Source organism: Eulemur rufifrons, chromosome 18, assembly GCF_041146395.1.
Source record: "Eulemur rufifrons isolate Redbay chromosome 18, OSU_ERuf_1, whole genome shotgun sequence".
In the NCBI taxonomy this organism is placed as follows: domain Eukaryota; kingdom Metazoa; phylum Chordata; class Mammalia; order Primates; family Lemuridae; genus Eulemur; species Eulemur rufifrons.
Window position 1 is genome coordinate 43972875 of NC_091000.1, and position 21325 is coordinate 43994199.

The 21325-nt window shown below is 32.4% G+C and overlaps 1 protein-coding gene across 3 annotated transcripts in view; it reads right to left on the reverse strand.

Annotated features, from left to right (window-relative positions):
- The window catches only part of FSTL5 (follistatin like 5), a 642677-nt gene that overhangs the window by 155803 nt on the left and 465549 nt on the right, over positions 1 to 21325 (reverse strand). For all 3 annotated transcript variants that reach the window (XM_069493244.1, XM_069493243.1, XM_069493242.1), the window contains exon 8: positions 1005 to 1125. In XM_069493244.1, the coding sequence (XP_069349345.1) occupies positions 1005 to 1125 (121 nt within the window). The remainder of the gene's footprint in view (positions 1 to 1004; positions 1126 to 21325) is intronic.

Genomic DNA, 21325 nt, shown 5'->3' on the forward strand with positions numbered 1-21325 from the left:
TATTCCTCAGTGATAATGTCAAGGACCACTTTCAAAATACATTCCAAATCTGACCACTTCTTTATAACTCAACCGCTGACATTGCATTTTGAGCTACCGTTATCTCTTAACTATACTGCTAAGATCTTTTTTTGCTATGCATTTATTTTAAAACAATACAGAATGTGCCACTGAATACACTAAACACTTGGATAGCTTCCCATTACACTTAGAATGGAAATACAAACATTTACCTAGGTCCATGGGACTCCATGTGATCTGCCCTGAGCTACCTCTCCAGGCTCATTATCTGTCACTCTCCTCCTAATTCATGCCAATCACATTAGCCATCTTGCTGTTCCTACAGAAAGCCAAGTAAGTTTCTGCCTCCTTTTCATAAAACATGGAGTAGATTAACATATATATCAGGATAAATTATGGAAATGAATTAGTGTTTATTAATGAAGCATATATGCATGCCTATATCAATTCAAGTAAACGGCTAAAATATAAATTAAATTAGGAATAAAGCCAAGCTTTGATTATAGGAATGATATCAGCCTACTTGGTCAACATCTATAGCCATTAAATTAACCATTAAGAATATGAAATTTGCTATACATAGATAATATCTATATCATTAATAAGACCAATTAAATAGATGATCTGATTAAAATTGTTAATAGTTAATTTCTTCAGTTTCTAATATTTATATATTTGCCTAACTGTTGATATTCTAAACTGAAAAAGTAATTTAAATTTCTTATGATTTAATTTTCTAATTATAATGAGTTACTCTGTAATATCTTATGACAAAAGTAGTACTAATTTATAGTGTTTACTAACTAATTTATAGTTAAACTTTTTGTTTAACTTAAAAAACTTTCATATTAAGTTCCAAAACTCAAAAAATTAGAGTCTTGCCAAAACTCAAATAATTGAAGCCTCCCCTTCCTAGTCAACTGTGATGTTCTATGAATATCTACCTAAGCAAAATGCAAGTTTAGCAACACCACACTTCTTACCATTCACTTGGAAGATGTGAGTCTGATAGACTTGTTCGTAGCCATCGGCATAGCAGGTATAATTGCCCATGTGAGTTGTGGTAACCTTAGTGATATACAAGGACCCATCATCTCCAAAGTCCTATAAACAAAAGTAAAATAAAATACAATAATTTGTATTTAAAATTAATTTTCACAATTTCACTTTTTAAAAAGGTGTATTCAGGTGCAAAATAAATAGACTCAAATATTGTTGTAAAATTATCAAAATGATCATTGTTAGGCCTGTAAATGTGGAGGACTGGTAATTACCGTTTTTTTAAAGATATGATTTGTTTAAAAAGTATGATCTTACTCACAAATATAGATTCTTAAAACTTATTTGAAATATATGAGTTTATATATACAGTAACAATCCACACAGATTTGTTCTAATTTAGTTTATGTTTTTTTAGGTTAGTGAAGTGATAACATTTTTTCTTATTTATAGCTAAAACAAACAAACACCTTTTAATTCCATTCTTCACACTCCTAATTATCCACTAGTTTTTGTTATTTAATTATATATTCACCAAGAAAAATAATTATTAAAGCAGTGTGATCTCACTGATAAAATTTATACCCATATCATACAACAGAATTCATTTTTTTAAAATTCAGAAACAAGCAATACATTCAAATAAAATGACCATATCATTCCAAATCAGTGGAGACAAACCAATAACCATTTTGGAAAAAGAAAGAAAAAAATCTCACTGTTCGTTAAAATCAAGTCCAAGAAGCATGGCCAGAAAAGCAGAGTAAAGACGAGACAATCTCCTCTTCCATAAGGGTAATGAATGTACTGGCAAAAGTTGCCCAAATCAAATTTTCCAGAATTCTGGAAATAGAAAAAAGCTCAGAACTATCCACAGAGTATTTATTCAAAAAAGTGACTGAATCTCAGTAAAGCTGGCGAGATTTGTAGTATTTTAACTTGACTTCCTCATCACCTCTCCACAGCTGCATGGTGTCCTTTAACCAAAAGCCTTGGAACTATGCTAGCTGTGAAAACCATCATCCTAGCAGAAACTAGAGGGGGAAGAACAGGTTTGGAGCCTCCTGCTCCAGCCCTCGAAGGCCCCATCCTCAGAGAATTGTCCGTGTTGGATAGGTCTGGTCGTTCCCTGAAAACTTACATTTTCATGACTTTTCTTCATTTGAGCAACACTTAGAGCTCACTCTGTGTAAACAGTCCTATCCTTTATTGAAAAGAAACAATAGCAATTGTTTAATATTACAACTTCCTGAGACAGAGATACTAGCTGGAGATAACAATAGGCTGACCGAAAAAGTCTCTAAAGGAAAAACTGAAGAATGGGATATCCAGAGAGGGATTTGAAAAGCTCCACATATTCCTGGGACTCTAGAGAAGCATTCAAATATACAGGACTGTGTGTGTACCCAGAAAAGATTTGAGAATCCCTACACTGTCATCTCTAGCCGGCCTTGAGGCTCTGCACAAGCAGAAAGTGAAGGCAACAGCAGAGCTGTGAACTGCCTGTAGGAGCACTCAGTGTGTGACACAAAACAGAAATGGAGCATCTCAGCAAAGTCTGGGAGACCTGTTGATTCAAGACATTCAATTAAATCTGTCTAATCATTAGCTCGCCACTAAAATAGCTAAGCAAAGATGTTAGTGGTCACACACAGCAAAACAGAGAAAACTAGATAAATTAGACTTCATCAAAATTAAAAACTTTTGTTCCTCAAAGGACACTATCAAGAGAGTAAGAAGACACCTTACTGGATAGGAGAAAATATTTACAAATAATTTATCTGATAAGAATCTTATGTTCAGAATATAGACAGAACAATTATAATTCATAGACAAATAGTCTGATTAAAACAATGAATAAAAATTCAAATAATCATTTATCAAAAGATTTATAAATGGACAGTAAGTACTTCAAAGATGCTTAGTATTATTAGTCATTAAGGAAATGCAAATAAAAACAACAATGAGATACCACTTTATATTCACTAGCATGGCTAAAATTAAAAAGACAAACAGTAAAAAGTGTCAAAAGATGTGAAAAATTTGGAACCTTTCAACATTGCTGGTGAGAGTATTAAATGGTACATCCGCTTTGGATAACACTTTGGCAGTTTTTCAAAAAATTAAACAAAGAGTAACCTATGACTAACAATTTTATTCCTAGGTATATACTCAAAAGAATTGAACACACATCTACAGACTAACTATGTGCAAGTGTTCATAGTTACATTACTCATAATAGCTACAAAGTGACAACACCCTAATTGTCTGTCAACTGACAAATGAATAAACACAATGTTATGTATCTATACAATGGAATATTTGGTGATAAAAAGGAATGAAGTACTGATACATACTATAACATGTATGAATTTTGAAAATGATATGCTAAATGAAAGAAGCCAGACACAGAAGCCACAAATTGTATGAGTCTAATTATATGAAATGTCCAGAATGGCCACGTTTGTAGACATTAAATATGGATTAGTGGTAACCAGGGACTGAGGGAGTGGGGGATGGAAAATAACCGCTAATAAGTATGAAGTCCTTTGTTGGGAGATGAAAATGCTATAACATTGATAGCCACAATGGCTGCTCGATTTTCCTAATATACTGGAAAGCAACAAATGCCACACTTTAAAGAGATTAATTTATTTTTTTTGTTTTTTATAGACAGGGTCTCACTCTGTTGCCCAGGCAGGAGTGCAGCACCTGAATCATAGCTCGCGGTAGCCTCAAACATCCCAATTGTGAATTTTTTAAATCTTTGTATTTTTAAAATATGATAGCTCTAGGTGACTTTCCAATATTCACATAGCAGTGTCCTACAAGTGTACCTTATATGTTTCTGACTTTACCTATATTTATGCCATGTGTGTGCATTTCCATTACATATAGCTTCCCTCTAATTGATACTAAGGATTGATTACGATCAAGAAAATTATTACGGGGCTTTTAACCTGGCCCTGAAAATGATGAAAATAATCTAAGAGAGAAAAAAAGAGGAGAGAGAGAGATCCAGAAGAGGAGAAAAAAGAAGGAGAGGAAGGGGAAGGGGAGGATCAAAGTGAGGAGTGGGAAGAAAGGGAAATAAAAATATATACTGTATACAAATACTCTGGCCATCATACCACTTAGGTGAAGAATAATATTTGCTTAAGAGCTATCAGATAAATATACCTTCCTCAACATCATATTATATAAGACTAATCATACCTTATTTTTACAACTCCCGGGGAAAGGTTCATGGTGCTACTTTTAGGGCATTCATAAGAGGAAGCCTCATGAACTGCAACTAGGAGAGAATTTGGAGCTTGAACCCCAACGGGGAAGTATCTGTGAGACACAAACGCTGTATCTCTGCTTCATCACAGACTACCCTTAAAGACACAGGGCTCATTAGGACAGAACACTGTTAGAGAACTGAAATGTCAACTGAAAAGGCAAAGGCCATGCTGCATGTGAACATTAAGCAGATAATTGACATGTTGCGCAGTATAATGAAGGAGAGACAAATTTTTGAAGAAATCAATTGAACAAGATTAGAGCCAAAATTATGTTGAGAAAGATTATGAGCAAAAAATAATTATTGATGACTGAACCATAACAGCAAGATATCCAGTGTGCATAAGGTAAACACATGCAGGACAAGCACATGTCAGACGCATCACAACCAGAAAAATCATGGAGACAAAATCAGAGCAAAGATGAATCCTTTTGCTGGAAAAGAATAATTGAAAATAATAGCAAAAACCTTAAATATATATGGCATTTATAAGTATGTTTATATTTACATATTTTATACAATCCTTTTTAAATTTCCATAAAACCTGAAATAAAGAACTTTTCCACACATTCTATGTAGCTATCTGGAGAGCATGCTCTTTTCCCTTCCACTATAATCAGAATTCCTTCACGTGGTGATGTGAAAATTATCCAAGACAACTGGAAAATATTTATTCCAAGTGTCTTCTAGAAATCTATGTTATTCCATAACACAAAATCTCTTTTAGTTAGAATATTCTCCTTTATAAATTAGCATATGTGTGACTCCTTTTAAGTTATATATCTTTGTTCATGTTTTTTCCTGTTTCTTCTAAATGGGATCAAAATTTTCCAGCCTCAATTTCCTTCAATATATGACTGCATGAGCACATTTTCAGGCAGCTTTTTGAATAAGGAAGACTGTACCCAATATGTCCTCGCCACAGTGAATGAAACAAGGATCTCTTCAGTATACTTAAAATAGAACCCAGTAAATACATACTGAGCACTTCAATATGTCAAGTGTTGTACTAAATAATTTAAATGAAAGGTTAAATTTCATCCTTTAAATGAAATTCTAAAAAGGCACCATCATTAGTCCCATTTTGCAGATAAGAAAACTGAAATGTCCTCATGTTGACTAACTTGGTTAAAGTCACCACACAAAGACAGGGGGTTCAGGTTAGCATTCGAGCAGACTGCAGAACTGAGCCACTTTTGTTGTTAAATAATTCTTAACACACCTTTCTTTTTTCAGATTCTACATTAATTTTAGCCAAGCCTCAATTTTACCCGTTGAGGTTTTATTATTATTATTATTACAGATATATCAAACCTCTTCTTTACCTTCATCCTGATTCAGCAGTTGTAATCTTTTCCTTTTTTAAAAAATTTTCTCAGCATTTTTCTAATCTTAAATAGATCAAATCCAATGTGTGATTTTTGTGCTCAGCTGTGGTTGAGAGTTATGGCCGTAGAACAGACATTTTGAATTCAGGGACAAAAATCTCACACTTATTTTGAATCCCTGTTACACCTTTATAATCTTGCTGCCAATAGACATTCCATAAATATTTCTTTAGCCATTAAATCTTTATGAGTCTCTACACCATTAGAGCTGCCTCAAGGCACTGATGTCTGGAAAGAGTTGATAGGAAAAAAAATCCAAAATTGATTTTATTGAGTTGATTGCTTACATTCCTTTCAAGGCTGTGCAAATGAGAACTTTGGAAAAAAGAACATCTATAGCACATTTCTAAAATTTTGAAAATTTTTATGACAACTAACAACTGATCAAATAAATTCAAAATAAATAACAAAACTGATCATAAATAAATTGTGTAAGAGTAACAAACAAAACATTTAACAACTTATAGGTGATGAGCACTGATCAGTCAGAATGGACAAGGCAGTGAAGAGCAGGGATGATTATACCAGAATATAACACATGAATTGTGGGTTGGTATTTAACCACAGGCATTGTTTAGATTGTTCCAATCAAAAAATAAGTATCTATTACAAAATTGTAAATTTTTAATTTGAGTTCACTTTCCTTTTCATATTATGTTCATTCTTGTAGTTCTATATTGTATGATATCAGTATTGCCATATTTTAAGTACAGTTTCTTTATGTAAAATACATTGTTTTCATATACACTGACATTAAAGTAATTTCTAATACTGATTATTCTAGAATATTTTTACTTTGCAATATTGTAAAAGCTATTTTCCTAGATTTTTATCTATAAAAATATAATTTTCATAAAATAATAAAAGAAATTTAAGCAAACATCTACATATTGAAATTGACTAAAGTACTATTATGGTTTGCATGATTTGCTAGAAACTATCACTGTTTCTCTCTAGCCTATTTTCTTACATACTTAATTTATTACCAATAAATAGCACTATGAAATAATAAATTAAATAATATAGGTTCAATTTGGTAAATGCATTATTTATAAAACCTAGTTTTCCTAAAGTAAACCATTTCATGAATCAATTTAAAGAGACACATTAGAAATGAACAGTCAACTAACGTGAATTGAAACTATCATAAAAGAAGTCAAGCAGCTGCATTCTTTGGTAGGAAAACAAAAACTAAAAACATGAGAACATTGTGTAATAATATTATTTAATGGTATAGGTAAGATAATTCATCATTTATTTCATTTAAGAAAATAAATTGTAAAAATGTTTTAATTGATATGTACTCTTCTTGGCCACATTTCTCAGAATTCTCTATTGTTAGCATAAATATATGAGAACTACCTTAGAACAGTCAGAGAAAAGAAGGAACATTGACAAAATTCCATGCGAGTCCTTTTTTATTTTATAAATTGAATTGGATTAGAGAAAATCCCTACAAGTTCCTAAGGATTATTGAGTTTCATGAGGATTTATAAATGTGGTATATGGTACAATGTGGTTTATGAAAAGTAAAAGGGTCTTGTAAATATAGAAGTTCCAACAGTCATACTTGAAAAGGTTTTGAGAAGAGTAAAAGGAGCTGGAGATATTTCTCTGGTTGTAAGGAAAAGCAAGCCAGCAGAAGTCTGTAGTAGTTGTCATGAGTAGATTGTTATGCAACATGCAGTGTAGAGTGACTGTAGGTTATGAAGAGCTAGGCAGAGGGGCCAGCAATGTTACTTAAATTCTAGTGTGGGGAAGATAAAGGAAACCAAAGTAGGCAAAATAAGGATATATATCACTTATAATACAATAGAAAAAGGATCAAAAAATACGACATGTAACCTGAAAAGTCTCCATTGAGCAAATAATAAAACTTTACTGAAAGATATTAAGGAATATTTAAGTAGAAAATCATGGAAAGGAAAACTCAATATTTTAAATGTACCCATTTCTACTAAATTGATCCGAAATCTTAATATAACTTCAATAAAAATATCTACAAGTTTTTAAGGAACTTGAAAGTTGATTTAAATTTACCAGAAAATATAATAAACTATGAAAAGCCAACACAGTTCTGAAATATAAAAAGCAAGAAAAGATGATTTCTCTCTACCACATATCAAAACTCGTGTACAAGATTAAAACTAAGATAAAGTGGTTTCAGAAAGAACCAATATTCTAAGCTATTTCTTCTTTCTTTGTCTTAATAAATAAATAGAAATAAATGGCATATAGAGGATAGATAGATAGATAGATCACTTTTATAATACATGACAGACCTAGCATGGCAAATTAATGGGGAAAGATTGTTGGTCTATTAAGGAAACAGGGCTGAAGCAGTTGGATAAGTTTAGCCATGTAGAAAATTTGAAACTGGAATTGTACCTCACAGCATACACAGAAATCAAGGCCAGAGGGGAAAGGACATACATGTGAAAGATGAACTTTTAAATCTTTTAGTATAAAATATAGGGAAATATCTCCATAATGTAAGGAATTAGGATATTGGTTTAATTTTAAAATTAAGAGAAAAAGTTAAGAAATCATAAAAGAAGTAATAAACTATATCAAAATTAAGAATTATTAAAAATACATTATAAGGACAGTGAAAAAACAAACTACAAATCAAATATAATCACTATGTGTAACTGACCAAGGGAAAAACAAAAGACTAACAACTGAATAGAAAAGTGACGGTATAAAAAGACATTTCCTGAAAATGAAAACACAAATGTACCTTGTACATGTGAAGAGATACTAAAGCTTATTACTAATCTTTGCAATCAAATTTATTGTAATAATGAGGATACTTTTTAAACACCTATTCAATTTGCAAAAACTAAAATGTTGTATAATCCCAAGTGCTGACCAATGTATAGAGCAATGGAAACTCTCACAAATTGGTAGTGAAAGTGTAAACTGGAAAAACTAATCTGTGAAATATAAATTTGAATATATGTATATCCGGCAACTCAGACATAGAAAAATACACACATACCCTTGCACATACACACACAAATTTTGCTATAGTGATGTTTATAGCAGCATTATTTTTAACAATAAAAATCTGCAAAAAATAACCTAAAATACAACAGATTAATACATTGTATTATAGTATAATCATACAATGTGATAATAATGAATAATAAAAATATTTATCACTTTTATAATACCATTCTAAGTGTTTTAAATATATATAATGACAGATTTGCCATAAAGCTGATTAAGTTTAAGTTTATTAAGTGCTCCTCATTTGTATAAGCCCTTTCCAAAGAACTGAGAGAGCAGTTACGCAATGTGTTTACATGGACACATATTTCTGTAAAATTTTCAAATATATTTATAATTTGCTGTGATTCTTTTTCTCTTATAGTAAATAAATATCCACTTATGTAGCTCACTGTTATCTATTTAATATACTTTGTATTCATTTTCCAAAATGTAGGTGCTTTAAAACTTCAAGATCTATATAACCTTGAAACACTTCTGCTTATATATATTATGTATGTATTATTATAACAATACCATGATTTATACATAAGGACACTAACTTCTGTGAAGGCTATTAAGTTAACAATAAAATACTCAAAACTAGAGTTCATGTTCTGAAAGTCTACGCTTTTTCATAGCTACAGGTATCAACATTGATGAATCCCCAAACACAATGTCTTCATATATACATATCGCATACACACAGTAAGGTTCAATTTATGTAAAGTTTAAAAACATGCAAAAATAAACTGTGTTTTAAGAATACGAGGTCTGTCCAGAAAGTATCCAGCCATTGTTAATACAACAAGAACATACTATATGGCTGGATACTTTCTGGACAGACCTTTGTATATATGTTTATGGTAAAATATAAAGAACAGCAAAGAAATGGTTAACGTATATTATGGTAGGAGTTATATCTAGAGAAGAAGAAGGAGAATGGAATGGGACTACAGGGGCTTCAGTTTGTTGATCATGTTATATTTTTAAATGATTATTGGTTATAGAGATATCCATTTATTATGTTATTTTAAATTATACATCCTTATATATGCCCTTGAGTTTGTATGATACTGAAACTCAAAAAACAAATTCAGTAAAATATTTCAACTAAACCTTAAATAATGTATCTTAAAGTCACTATCTCTCCTTATGTATATGTAGAATAGTCCATGTTTTTTTCTTATTACTGTAGATATACTTGGATTGTACTTCTTAAAATTTAATGTGAAAACATCCTGTTTAGATTTTAAGCTGTATTTTGTCATATTTTGAAAGGATAAATTTGTATTTTGGTTTCATCAAAAATAGTAATAACATAATGGCCAAAGGAACCTAAAGTTCTATAACCTGTATAATCAGTGAATCCATGTGTATTGCAGAGTTCTGGCTTCATCTTAGGATAAAATAGAAAGAATGTCATTCCTATGCAAACAATAATCTACAAAATCCTATTTTTCTTGAGCCCATCAAAGCTTGGACTTTGCAGGTCACCTGACTAGCAAATCAGAGAAAGCATTCTTCATAACGCAGGCCTGGTGGTGGGTAACAGCTGCTGCTGAGGTAAAAAAAAAAAATAAACAAATAAATCTTATTGGGATTCTTTTCCCTAGTGTAACAAATTCTTAAATTGCTGAAAAAGGCAGCAAAGCCTATCACTTTGAGTTTTTAAAAAAGGAGAGAAATCCTCCTAGTTCCAGAAAATTAAAGATCCCTCACCACGGGGGAGAGGGCAGAATCACTGAGAAAATTCTGCTCAAAAGGCTCAGACTCATGTAACTGTTAGGGCTGATGCTGAATGAGAAATGTAGAATGCTTCCTTGTCCCTCACCACCCAGGCTAGCAAGAACCAAGAAATAAGCAACAGCAAACTGCCACTGGTTGGAGGACAAGAACACAAAGAAACAATCTCATTGAGGTGCAGGTTCACAGGGAACACGTAAAATTGAGGGTAGACCATGCACAATCAAGAATTTGCTCAAATAATTCAGCTGAAGATATCACTAGAGTAGTAAGCAGGTAGTACATTGTAATCACAGCAACCAACAGAACTGAAATATAGCTTAACTCCCCAATAAAGATCTACCAGAAAAAGGCCTGCCTAATTTGAGGCATAAATACTTTTAACTTGGTCTTTGTGACCCTGCATAGAATATGTAGATTCCAACTAAAAATTATGAGACACACAATATAGACAGGAAAAATAACCTGTTGTTGAAAGACAAAAAAATCAATGGAACTAATCTCAAATATAAACCTATTGTTACAAAAAATCAGACAGGGATTTAAAATAACTCTAATATGTTAAAGTCTTCTAGTGGAAAGACTTGACATTCATGAAGAAATGGGTAAAATGGAAAGAAAAAAGAAGTAAGTGTTGAAGGACATGCTAGAAATAAATTACACACACACACACACACACACACACACACTAAGATGATTAATGCCCTTGGCAGGCTTATCAGTAGAATTAACACATTCAGGGAAAGACTCAGTGAACCTGAATGTAGGTCAATAGACATTATTCAAACTGAGACACAAAGAGTAAACTGCTGGGAAAAAAAATAGAACATAGTATCTAAGAGAAGTCAGCCAATATCAGTCTAAAATATGTGCAGTTAGAATCAGAGAAGGAAAAGACAGAGAAAATGGGGAGAAAAATATTTAAAAATAAATGGTCAAAATTTTTTTGAAAATAATTATTTTAAAAAGCTAGAAATATATTCATATTACTGGAGACGAAAAATAAAGAGACATGTTTAAGACTGCCAGAGAAAAAATATACATTATATACAGAAGGGCAAATGTAAAAATTACAACAGACCTCTTATCCAAAATTATGAAAGCCATAAGACAATAGAATGATATCTTTAACCTGCTGGGGTGTGGGTGAAGAGGGAGGGGATGAATTACCAACAGTCAACCCAGAGAGATATATACTGGACAAGCACTTTTGTGATATGTGATATGATATATAATAAACCTTTGTTCAGCCAAACAAAACCTGAGAATTCTTTAACAGCAGATCTACACTATAGGAAGAACTACAGGAAATTCTTCATTATATTAGTAATATGAGAAAGAAACTTGAATGTGTATAAATAGATAAATAAAAATATTCATATTTTTGGTGTATCTATAATTTACTAATTATAAACAAATTATTATTAGCAGTTATGCTGTGCTTATACCACATGTGAAAGTAAAATGCATAAAAATAGGATAAAAAATGAGAGAAAGTATTTGACAGCATAGAGTTGTAAGAAGCTTATACTCCATGTTAAATAGTATGTAACTTGAAAATAAATGGTGATTATATTTATCTGTGTTTAAATACATATACACCCATACACACACAACCATATATTGGAGATATTGCAGGGTTTTTTTTCTCATATCACTGCAATAAAGTGAATGTTTTAATAAAGCAATCCATGCAATATTTTTTTGTTTCTCAGTGCATATAAAAGTTATGTTTACACTATACTATAGTCTATTAAGTGTGTAATAGCATTATGTCTAAAAAAAACAATGTATGTACTTTAATTAAAAAGTACATTATTGCTAAAAAGTACCCACAATCAACTGAGCCTTTAGTCAGTCATAATCTTTTTGCTGGTGGAAGGCCTGTCCTTGATGTTGATGGCTGATGACTGATCAGAGGGTGGTTACTGAAGGTTGGAGTGGCTGTAATAAATTCTTAAAATAAGACAACAAAAATTTGCTATATCAATTGAATCTTGCTTTCATGAAATATTTCTCTGTAGCATGTGATGCTGTTTAATAGCATTTTAATAGAACAGTAGAACTTATTTCAAAATTGGAGGCAATCCTTTCAAAGTCTGCTACTGCTTTATCAACTAAGTTTATGTAATATTCTAAAACCTTTGTTGTCATTTCAACAGTGTTCATAGCATTTTCACCAGAAATAGATTCCACCTCAAGAAACCATTTTCTTTGCTCACCCACAAGGAACTCCTCCTCCATTAAAGTTTTATGATGCGATTGTAGCTCTTCAGTCTCCATTTCTCATTCTCGTTCTCTTGATATTTCTACCACATCTGTAGTTCTATCCTCCATTGGATTTGTAAATACTTCAAAGTCATCCATGAGTGTTGGAATCAACTTTTTCCAAACTCCTGTTAATGTTGGTATTTTGCCCTCCTTGCATGAATCATGAATGACCTTAATAACATCAAGAATGGTGAATCCTTTCCAGAAGGTTTTCAATTTACTTTTCCCAGATCCATCAAAGTAAACAGTATCTATGGAAACTATAGCCTTACAAAATGTATTTCTTAAATAAGAAGACATAAAATTTGAAATGATTTCTTGATCCATGGGCTGAAAAATAGATTTTCTGTTAGCAGGCATAAAAACAACATTAATATCCTTGTACACCTCCATGAGAACTCTTGGATAATTGGTGCCTTGTCCATGAGAAGTAATATTTTGAAAATAATCTTTTCTTGTTGAGCAGTAGGTCTCAAAGTAGGCTAAAATATTCAGTAAGACATACTGTAAACAGATCTGTTGTCATCTAGGCTTTCTTATTCCATTTATACAGGACAGGACCTAGGATTTGGGAACAGTAAATGAGCACTGGTTTCAACTGAAAGTTACCAGCTGTGTTAGCCCCAAATAAAAGGGTCAACCTGTTCTTTGAAGGTTTGAAGCCAGGCAACAATTTCTCCTCTCTAGCTATGAAAATTCTAGATTTAATCTTCTTCCAACATAAGATAACTTTGTCTACATTAAATATATGCTGTCTAGTGTACCCACCTTCATCTATTTCCTTAGCTAGATCTTTTGGAAAACTTGATGCAGTTTCTATATAGCACTAGCTGCTTCACTTTGCACTTTTTATGTTATGGAGATGACTTCTTTCCTTCAACCTCATGAACTAACCCTTTGGCTTCAAACTTTTCTTCTACAGCTTCCTCACCTCTCTCAGCCTTCATGGAATTGAAGAGAATTAGGGCCTGGCTCTGAATGAGGCTTTGGCTTAAGGGAATGTTGTAGAAGATTTGATCTTCTATGTAGACCACTCAAACTTTTTCTATAACAGCAATGAGGCTGTTTTTCTTTGTTATCATTCATGTGTTCACTGCAGGAGCACTTTTAATTTCCTTCAGGAACTTTTTCTTTGCAATCCCAGCTTGGTGATTTGGCACAAGAGGCCTGGCTTTCAGCATCCCTTCTTCACTAAGATTAATTATTTCTAGCATTTGATTTAAAATGACAGACTTGCAATCCTTTATTTCACTTGAATACTTAGAAGCCATTGTAGGGTTATTAATTAGCCTAATTTAAATATTTTTGTGTCTCAGAAAAAGGGAGAGCTGCGAACAGGGAGAGATATAAGGGAATGGTTGGTCAGTGAAGCACTGGGAACATGAACAACATTTATCTCTTAAGGCTGCCGTCTTATATGGTGTGGTTTGTGGTGCTCCCCCAAAATTACAATGGCAACATCAAAGATCTCTGATCACAGAACACCATAAGAGATAATAATGACATAAAATTTTCAAATATTGCAAAAATTACCAAAATGTGACACAGGAACATGAAGTGAGCACATGCTTTTAAAATAATGGTACTGATAGATATACTTGAGGCAGGGTTGACACAAAACTTCAATTTGTAAAAAACTCAAGCTCTGCAATAGACAATAATGCAAAGTGCAATAATTGAAACTATGCCTGCATATATATGTATGTGTGTGTGTTTGTGTGTGTGCATGGCACTGGAGGGTGACAAGAAAACAATTTTTAAGAATATTATAAATAAATCCAACAGTAGAAATATAATGGAGTCATTAGATATACTAGATTCAACAAATAAAAAAGAAAAAAACTGGTGAAACAAGTAGAAAAGAAGAATTAAGACATAGATTTTAATCCAAATATATAGATTATCACATTAAGTGTAAATGGTCAAAACACCAAATTACAAAATAGAGTAAAGCAATATTCAATGATATGTTGTCTTCAAGAAAACCATGTTGCCTATAAATATATATTTAGTTAAACATTAACAGATGGAATGTAATATACACTGATATCAAAAAGAAAGCTCAATGATTATTTAGTATCAGCTAAATTAGACTTTAGAAGAAGAAATATTACCAGAGATGAAGGATATTAATAATGAAAAAGGATAAATTAATCAAGAAAATACATTGCTTTAAAAATAAATGAAGCAAAAACTTCTGTAACTGATAGGAGAAGCAGAAAATTTGCATTTATAGTTGGAGGCTTCACCTCCCCTCTGGTGGATAGGATTCTAAGAACCTCCAGTAAACTTTACCCTTGAGTGTGAGTTAAATCTGCTCATATTCTGAGAGGTTACTCCTATAAATATGTTACATGATATGTAAAAGAAATATTATTTAGGTGGGCTTAATAAAATCCCATAAGTTTTTTATAAGCAGATTACAGGGGCAAAAAGTAGCATTACATCACTCTCATGTCCTGGTGCAACATGATCTGGGCAGTTTAGGGCTTGGTCATGCAGAACATGGGTGTTGTATTCCCATACTTGGGGCACTGTCTTTAGCAAGCAGTTTTACAGAAGCAAGACAGCAGGTTAATGATTTTTCTGCCCAAAACTCACACTGTGACATTACAGAAATAGCTTTGATAATATTAAAATTTTAGCCTTTAACATTATAGGGCCAAAAGTTATAATAGTCAGTAGTCTTGAAGCTTTTGGCCCTTAACAGTGACCACACCTGAATAGACTCTTTAAGAAGATAATATTCTGCCTCTCAGACTTATTCAAATTCCAAAGAGAAATATTTACCAATTAATCTTTTTTTCCTATCCATTCATCCTCTCTAGTAATTATTGCTTCTCAATGGAATTCCTCTTTTCTCCCCTCCCAAAACCCATTTTACCAGAAGAGCATATAAGCTTCTAAGCCCTATTTCATTCAGAAGGCTTCCCTATATACATGTTAAATAAATTTGTATCTTTTTCTCCAATTAATCAATCTACCTCTTGTCAGAGATTTTTCAATGAACTTTAGGAAAGCAAGAGACTTTGCTCCCAATACATACATAAACAACAGATAAAATTTTAAATTATCTTTCCAATATCTTCTTGGGCTGATTTTAAGTATTCAGTTCTCTTGATAAATATTTTAATTATCATGGAATAAACTGTAAATATGGTATTGTGTATAAATCTACTCTTAGTACTGTTACAATGAATCGTCAGTTTTGAATCAGAACTCTGGGGCCTTGAAGAAAATAAGCACATTATTCAGAAACCAATCAGAAGATAAAAACCATACAGTAATTTGAACAAGGAAATTTCAAATAAAAATAAATTATTAACTATAACTGGGAATTGGAGTAATGTGCCATTTTCTACTAAAGGGTAAAGGATACTCTAAAAAATATAGGAATAACAGGTAAAAGAGTAAACACTACCCCTAGAAATGAGATAGTGCTCTTAAGGAACAGATTTCTCTCTAGCCGTGTTGAGACCTAGACCTCTTTCTAGAGAGTGGGCACATTTATGGCTCACTGAATAGTGGAGAGCATCACTGAGCTGCAAAGCCATCCAAAAGGGTACAGGAGGAAATTTTCAGTGGGAGGAGCCTTGCTGGAAATCCTCCATTGAGAATCCATTCATGGTGTTGCTGGGAAAATCTGCTCATGGAGACTGCTATGAGCTGCTATTTCTCAAGTACTTTGGAAGAGTGACCTAAAATAAAATCTTAAGCCCTCCAGCCAAGTGAATGGACACCCTCTTGCCCAAGGGAACCCTAGAGAAACCTTAGAGCTGGGTTGTAGTCCATGAAGAGACGGGAGATCACACATACCTCATGATGACCCCTCCCTTTTGGAGTTACTCTTTGTAACTAGATATTAAATCGTTAATAGACCTAGGGCCAAGAAAGAAAGCTTAATCCACACCTAAAGGCCATCAATTTACTTAACAGATCACTTGAGTTTCAATAAATGTCCAGTGGCTTATCACTGATTAATAGACTTCCTTACTTTAACTTAAAACATTCCAAGTCTTTAGACAAAGCTTCATTTCTTTAACCAATTATAAATCAAAGAATCTTTAAAGCCTGTAACTCCTCCTGCCCCCTTCAAGATGTCCTGCTTTTGTGGGCCAAAGCAATGTACACCTTCCACGTACTGACTTATGATCTTATGTGTAATTACTGTCTCCATGAATGTATAAAACCAAACTGTAACCCTGCTACTGTGGGCACATTTTCTTAGAACCTCTTGAAAATGTGTGCCCCAGGCCATGGGTCATACACATTCAGCTCAGAATAAACTTCTTTAAATTATTTTAGAGTTTGGGGGTTTTTTATGTCAATAGGAATCTAGGGACTGTAGAAGCTTCATGTTCTGCTGGAGCCAAGGCACTGGCGACGCTGCAGAAGTGCAGGCGCCTGCCTAGAAGAAGGGAGAAGAACTAAGAAGAGAAACCCCTTTTCTCATCCATCCTTAAATAAAAGGGATATTTACAGAATCCAGATATATTGTGGAGCAACGATTTCAGGATAATTTAGAGTAAAAACACAATGCCAATGCATTAATAACTAGGTCCTCAATTTTCAATATCTCTCAGGAAAAATGTCAGCTTAAGAGAACAAATAGTCAACAATATGGTCTACTGCAGGCCACATGTTTTGCGCTACACACACTTTCTGTCCTAATTACCCATCAATAATAGGGAAAAGGAAAGAAATAGCATACAGAGAATAAATTAAAAAATATCTCAGAGATGGTTACAGGAGTGTTTTCAATTTGTGAAAATTTATCAAGTTCTTCATATGGTTTATGCACTTATCTGTAGAGTTTTATATTTAAAAACTTTAAAAATAAAACATGCCGTGTTACAAAGATTAATTTCTGATTAACTGATGCCTGCATATAGCATCCCATACAATCCATGAACTTAGCCTATTAACATACTTATTTCTCTATGCTGTAATTGCTCATTTAATAGCAATGATTGAATTATAAAATAATTTTGTTTCTAAGCTCTAAAGATATGTAGATCCTAAATAAGTGTTTATTGAAAAAAAAATGGAGAGTGACTTTACTGTAGAAGTTAAGACTTGTTAGTCATTCAAAATGTTTTTATCCCCCATAACTTCTTGGCACTTCCCAGTCTGCCCCTAAGTGAACACAATTGCCATAATAAATGCTTTGAGGAAGCTGCCCCCAAGATTATTAATTATTTTTTCATAAAAATCAAATTGCCACTATTTTATTATAACATTCTTATCCTTGCATGAAACCTAAATCTTCCCCAATGACTGAAAATTGAAATCTTTTCATCCTTCATTGGAGAATCATTTCCTATCTTAGAAGACAGGTCTCTTCAACAGTGTTGTTAACAAATAAGTTACCTTTTGTGGTAGACTGATTTCATTGATGGTCTTACTTAATTTTCTAAACTGTGCTATTTGCTCTATAACTTTCAGGATGACTTCTTCTTCTTCCTCCTCCTACTTCTTCTTTTTCTTGTTTTTTTTTTTTACTATGTGCTGTGTTGTGTTATTTGCCCCAGGTAAAGTGGTATTCGCAAATGTAATTCAAGCAGAGACTCTAAGACAAGTGCTCATTTCTGCTTGCCCTATTAGATGACATGGCATGCTCTCTTGGATCCTTGCCATCAACGTGAGAGTCAGCCCAGACTGGAAGGCAAGACACCAACTGGAGCAGAGCTAAGTCAACCCAGCTGAGGCCATTAAAGACTATTTAGTTGGTCGATAGCTTACCATCAGCTTATTATATAGGAATTAGTAAACCCAGCCAAGATTGGTCAAGTTCAATCCAAAACCTTATGAAAAATAATGAATATTTATAATTTTAACTCACCAAATTTTGGAGTAATATGTCATGTAGCAATATCTATTCTGCCTTTTAACCTTTAGCTGAAGTTTTCTCTCTCACTTGTTCACTTTTTAAAATTTGATTTTATGCTTAATATTATTTCATTTTCATAAGAAATAATGTTCATAGCACTTCATTGGAGTCATTGCATAGGCAAACTGAATTGAGAAGCAAAAAGCCACATTGAGGTTCTTATATGAGATGGTCATCTGGATGATTTCTCAATAGCTGGAGACCATTTTTCTTCATACCAGCAATGAGTGTGAATCTAAATTGCATTACAAGCAAAATACAGAACACTATGTACCATAAACATTTAAGGTTATGTGGAAAGAGTTAAAAGCTTAAATCTGAAATCTGTAAATGTTGTGTTGGAGGAAAAAAAAAGAACTTCCATCTGAGGCATGTGAGTCCTTTTAAATTTTTAAGCCCAGAGAGGCATTAAACTGAAACATCAGTCACACCCTACTCCCCCTCTGAGCTATGTAGGCATCTCTGAAAGCCCTTGCTACTTCTATAAGTAGCTATAAATTAACCTAAAGATGCCACACTGGACACCATAACCCACACTCTATAACTTAACAATGTATTTCCTATCACTAATCAATATTATTTATGTAAACCAGTGAGAATTCCTTCGTATCAGTGTACTCCCTGATCTCCTTTTTTGTCTTTAAAAATCCACTTATAATTGCTACTCATTAGAGTATATAATCAGGGCAACTGAAATCCATGCTCCCAGGTTGCAATCCTCTTGGCACAAATAAACTGTCTGCTTATATTAATTTTGCTTCAGCTTATTCCTTTTAGGTTGACAACCTCACCAAATGATATAATTGGTTAAAAAATAAGAATTAAACATATAATACTGGAGATCTTATTTCCTCATTAAGAGAGGTTGCAAGGGTTAAATAAAATAATTTGAAAATTATTTGGAAATGTTTTACAATAAAAATGTGGTAATTTAATAAATGTAGACACACTGACAGTTGGTTTCACACAAAGTACACTAACCCACAGATTGTTATTAAGTAATATAATGAGTTTGATGACTGTCAATTAGGTAAAAATGATGAACAGCTGCATAAAACTGTATATCTATGTTCTGTATCATTCTGAAAATGTAAGAAAAAAAAAAACCTTGTGACTTTATGATCAGTCAAGAAATATGTCATGTATAAGAAATTTATTACTAAATTTTATGAATATATTTTCTAGGTGCAGCTACATGGTATTGCTGATATTGGCTTTGCTGTATATTATAAATCAGGAGAGAATTGGGAGTTTGGTTGTGCTAATTGCAACACACAACAGCTGAAATATATATATCATGCCCTAAAATGATAACTCTTATTTTTATATTTATGCTACCTGTCTGTTTCTAGGATAATAGAAAAATTTTTTAAAAAATTATAGAGCATTAAAAAGTTTCTCTTAGACAATTCATATATTTCAGGAAATGTTTATTAGGTACCTCTTATTTACCAGACATTATGAATCTTAGGCAAAGACTGCATGGTTGTATTTTTAGAGGTCCTATTGGAAGGGATAATTTTCTTCTAGCTAATCAAAAAGAAAAACATATAATTGGTATTGAGTACCTGAATAAAGCAAGCTGGTTCTTATTCCGCTTCTAATTTTAAATCATTGTCAACACACCAATTCAATGTATGCTTATGTTGAATAAAAGTTATAGACAGTATTCACAGGATGCTGATTATTTATCATATTTAAATGTTTATTTTTTCTATTTATTCTTTCTTTTTCCATCAGCTGTGTTGATGTTATTGTATATCTGCATTTGCATAATGTTTTTCCCATGAAATCCATGCTTCTTAAAGAAGGCTTGCTGTTGCTTTTGTTAACATTAGAAAAATTCAAATGCAAGTATTTATTTAGGTTATCAAGCTTTGGAAAATAAAGACCTGGATATGAAACCTTGTTTTGCCACTGACTAGTTTCAAGAAACTGGAAAAAGTTGTTTCCTCTCCCTATGCTTTAATTTCAAAATTATACAAAATGGGAATTAAAACATCTGCTCACTTTATCTCACTTGTAGATGTAAGGAGCATATAAAATGATATTTTGAAAAGCACTCTGTAAATTACAATAAAATATGAGGCAGAATTTTCTTAATGATAAAGAATGAACAGTTTATATATTGGCCCATTTTGCATGCATCGGGCATTGTTAAATGGGAATAAACTTGTTAAAGTAATAAGGGCTAGCACTTTATAATCGCTCTAACAGTTTGTCCCTACATCAATTATCAGTGTTTTTCTTTCATGTGATTGGTAAAATTAAGATGTTCTGGAGTTCCTTTATAAGTGAAGGTGGATGTTATTACTTTCTTATTGAAGAGCTATTTCTCTAATGGTCTCTTTTCTTTGGGATAGACAGGTTCAGGAACCTTTTTTAAGATGATGGTTTCAAGTTCAAAAAAATAAGAAAGAAAAGAGTAACAGAAAATAGGCTACATTTCATAATTTGGAAATTTTCTACACATTTCTAAAATCATGAAGAAATGATAAAGTGAAAAATCATGCCTATGAACTCTTAAAATTTAATATTATATATTTCTAGAGTGAATATAGTATAATCTATAATAATAAATAATTAGTAAATATCTTTTAAAAGTATTTTAACACTTAGGTTATTTCTAGGAGAAAAGAAGATATATGGTATAACAATAAAATGTCATGTGAGAGTTTTAAATTTTAAGTCAAAAAAACATATCTGATTGCTTCCCCAGCCTTTTCTCCTGCC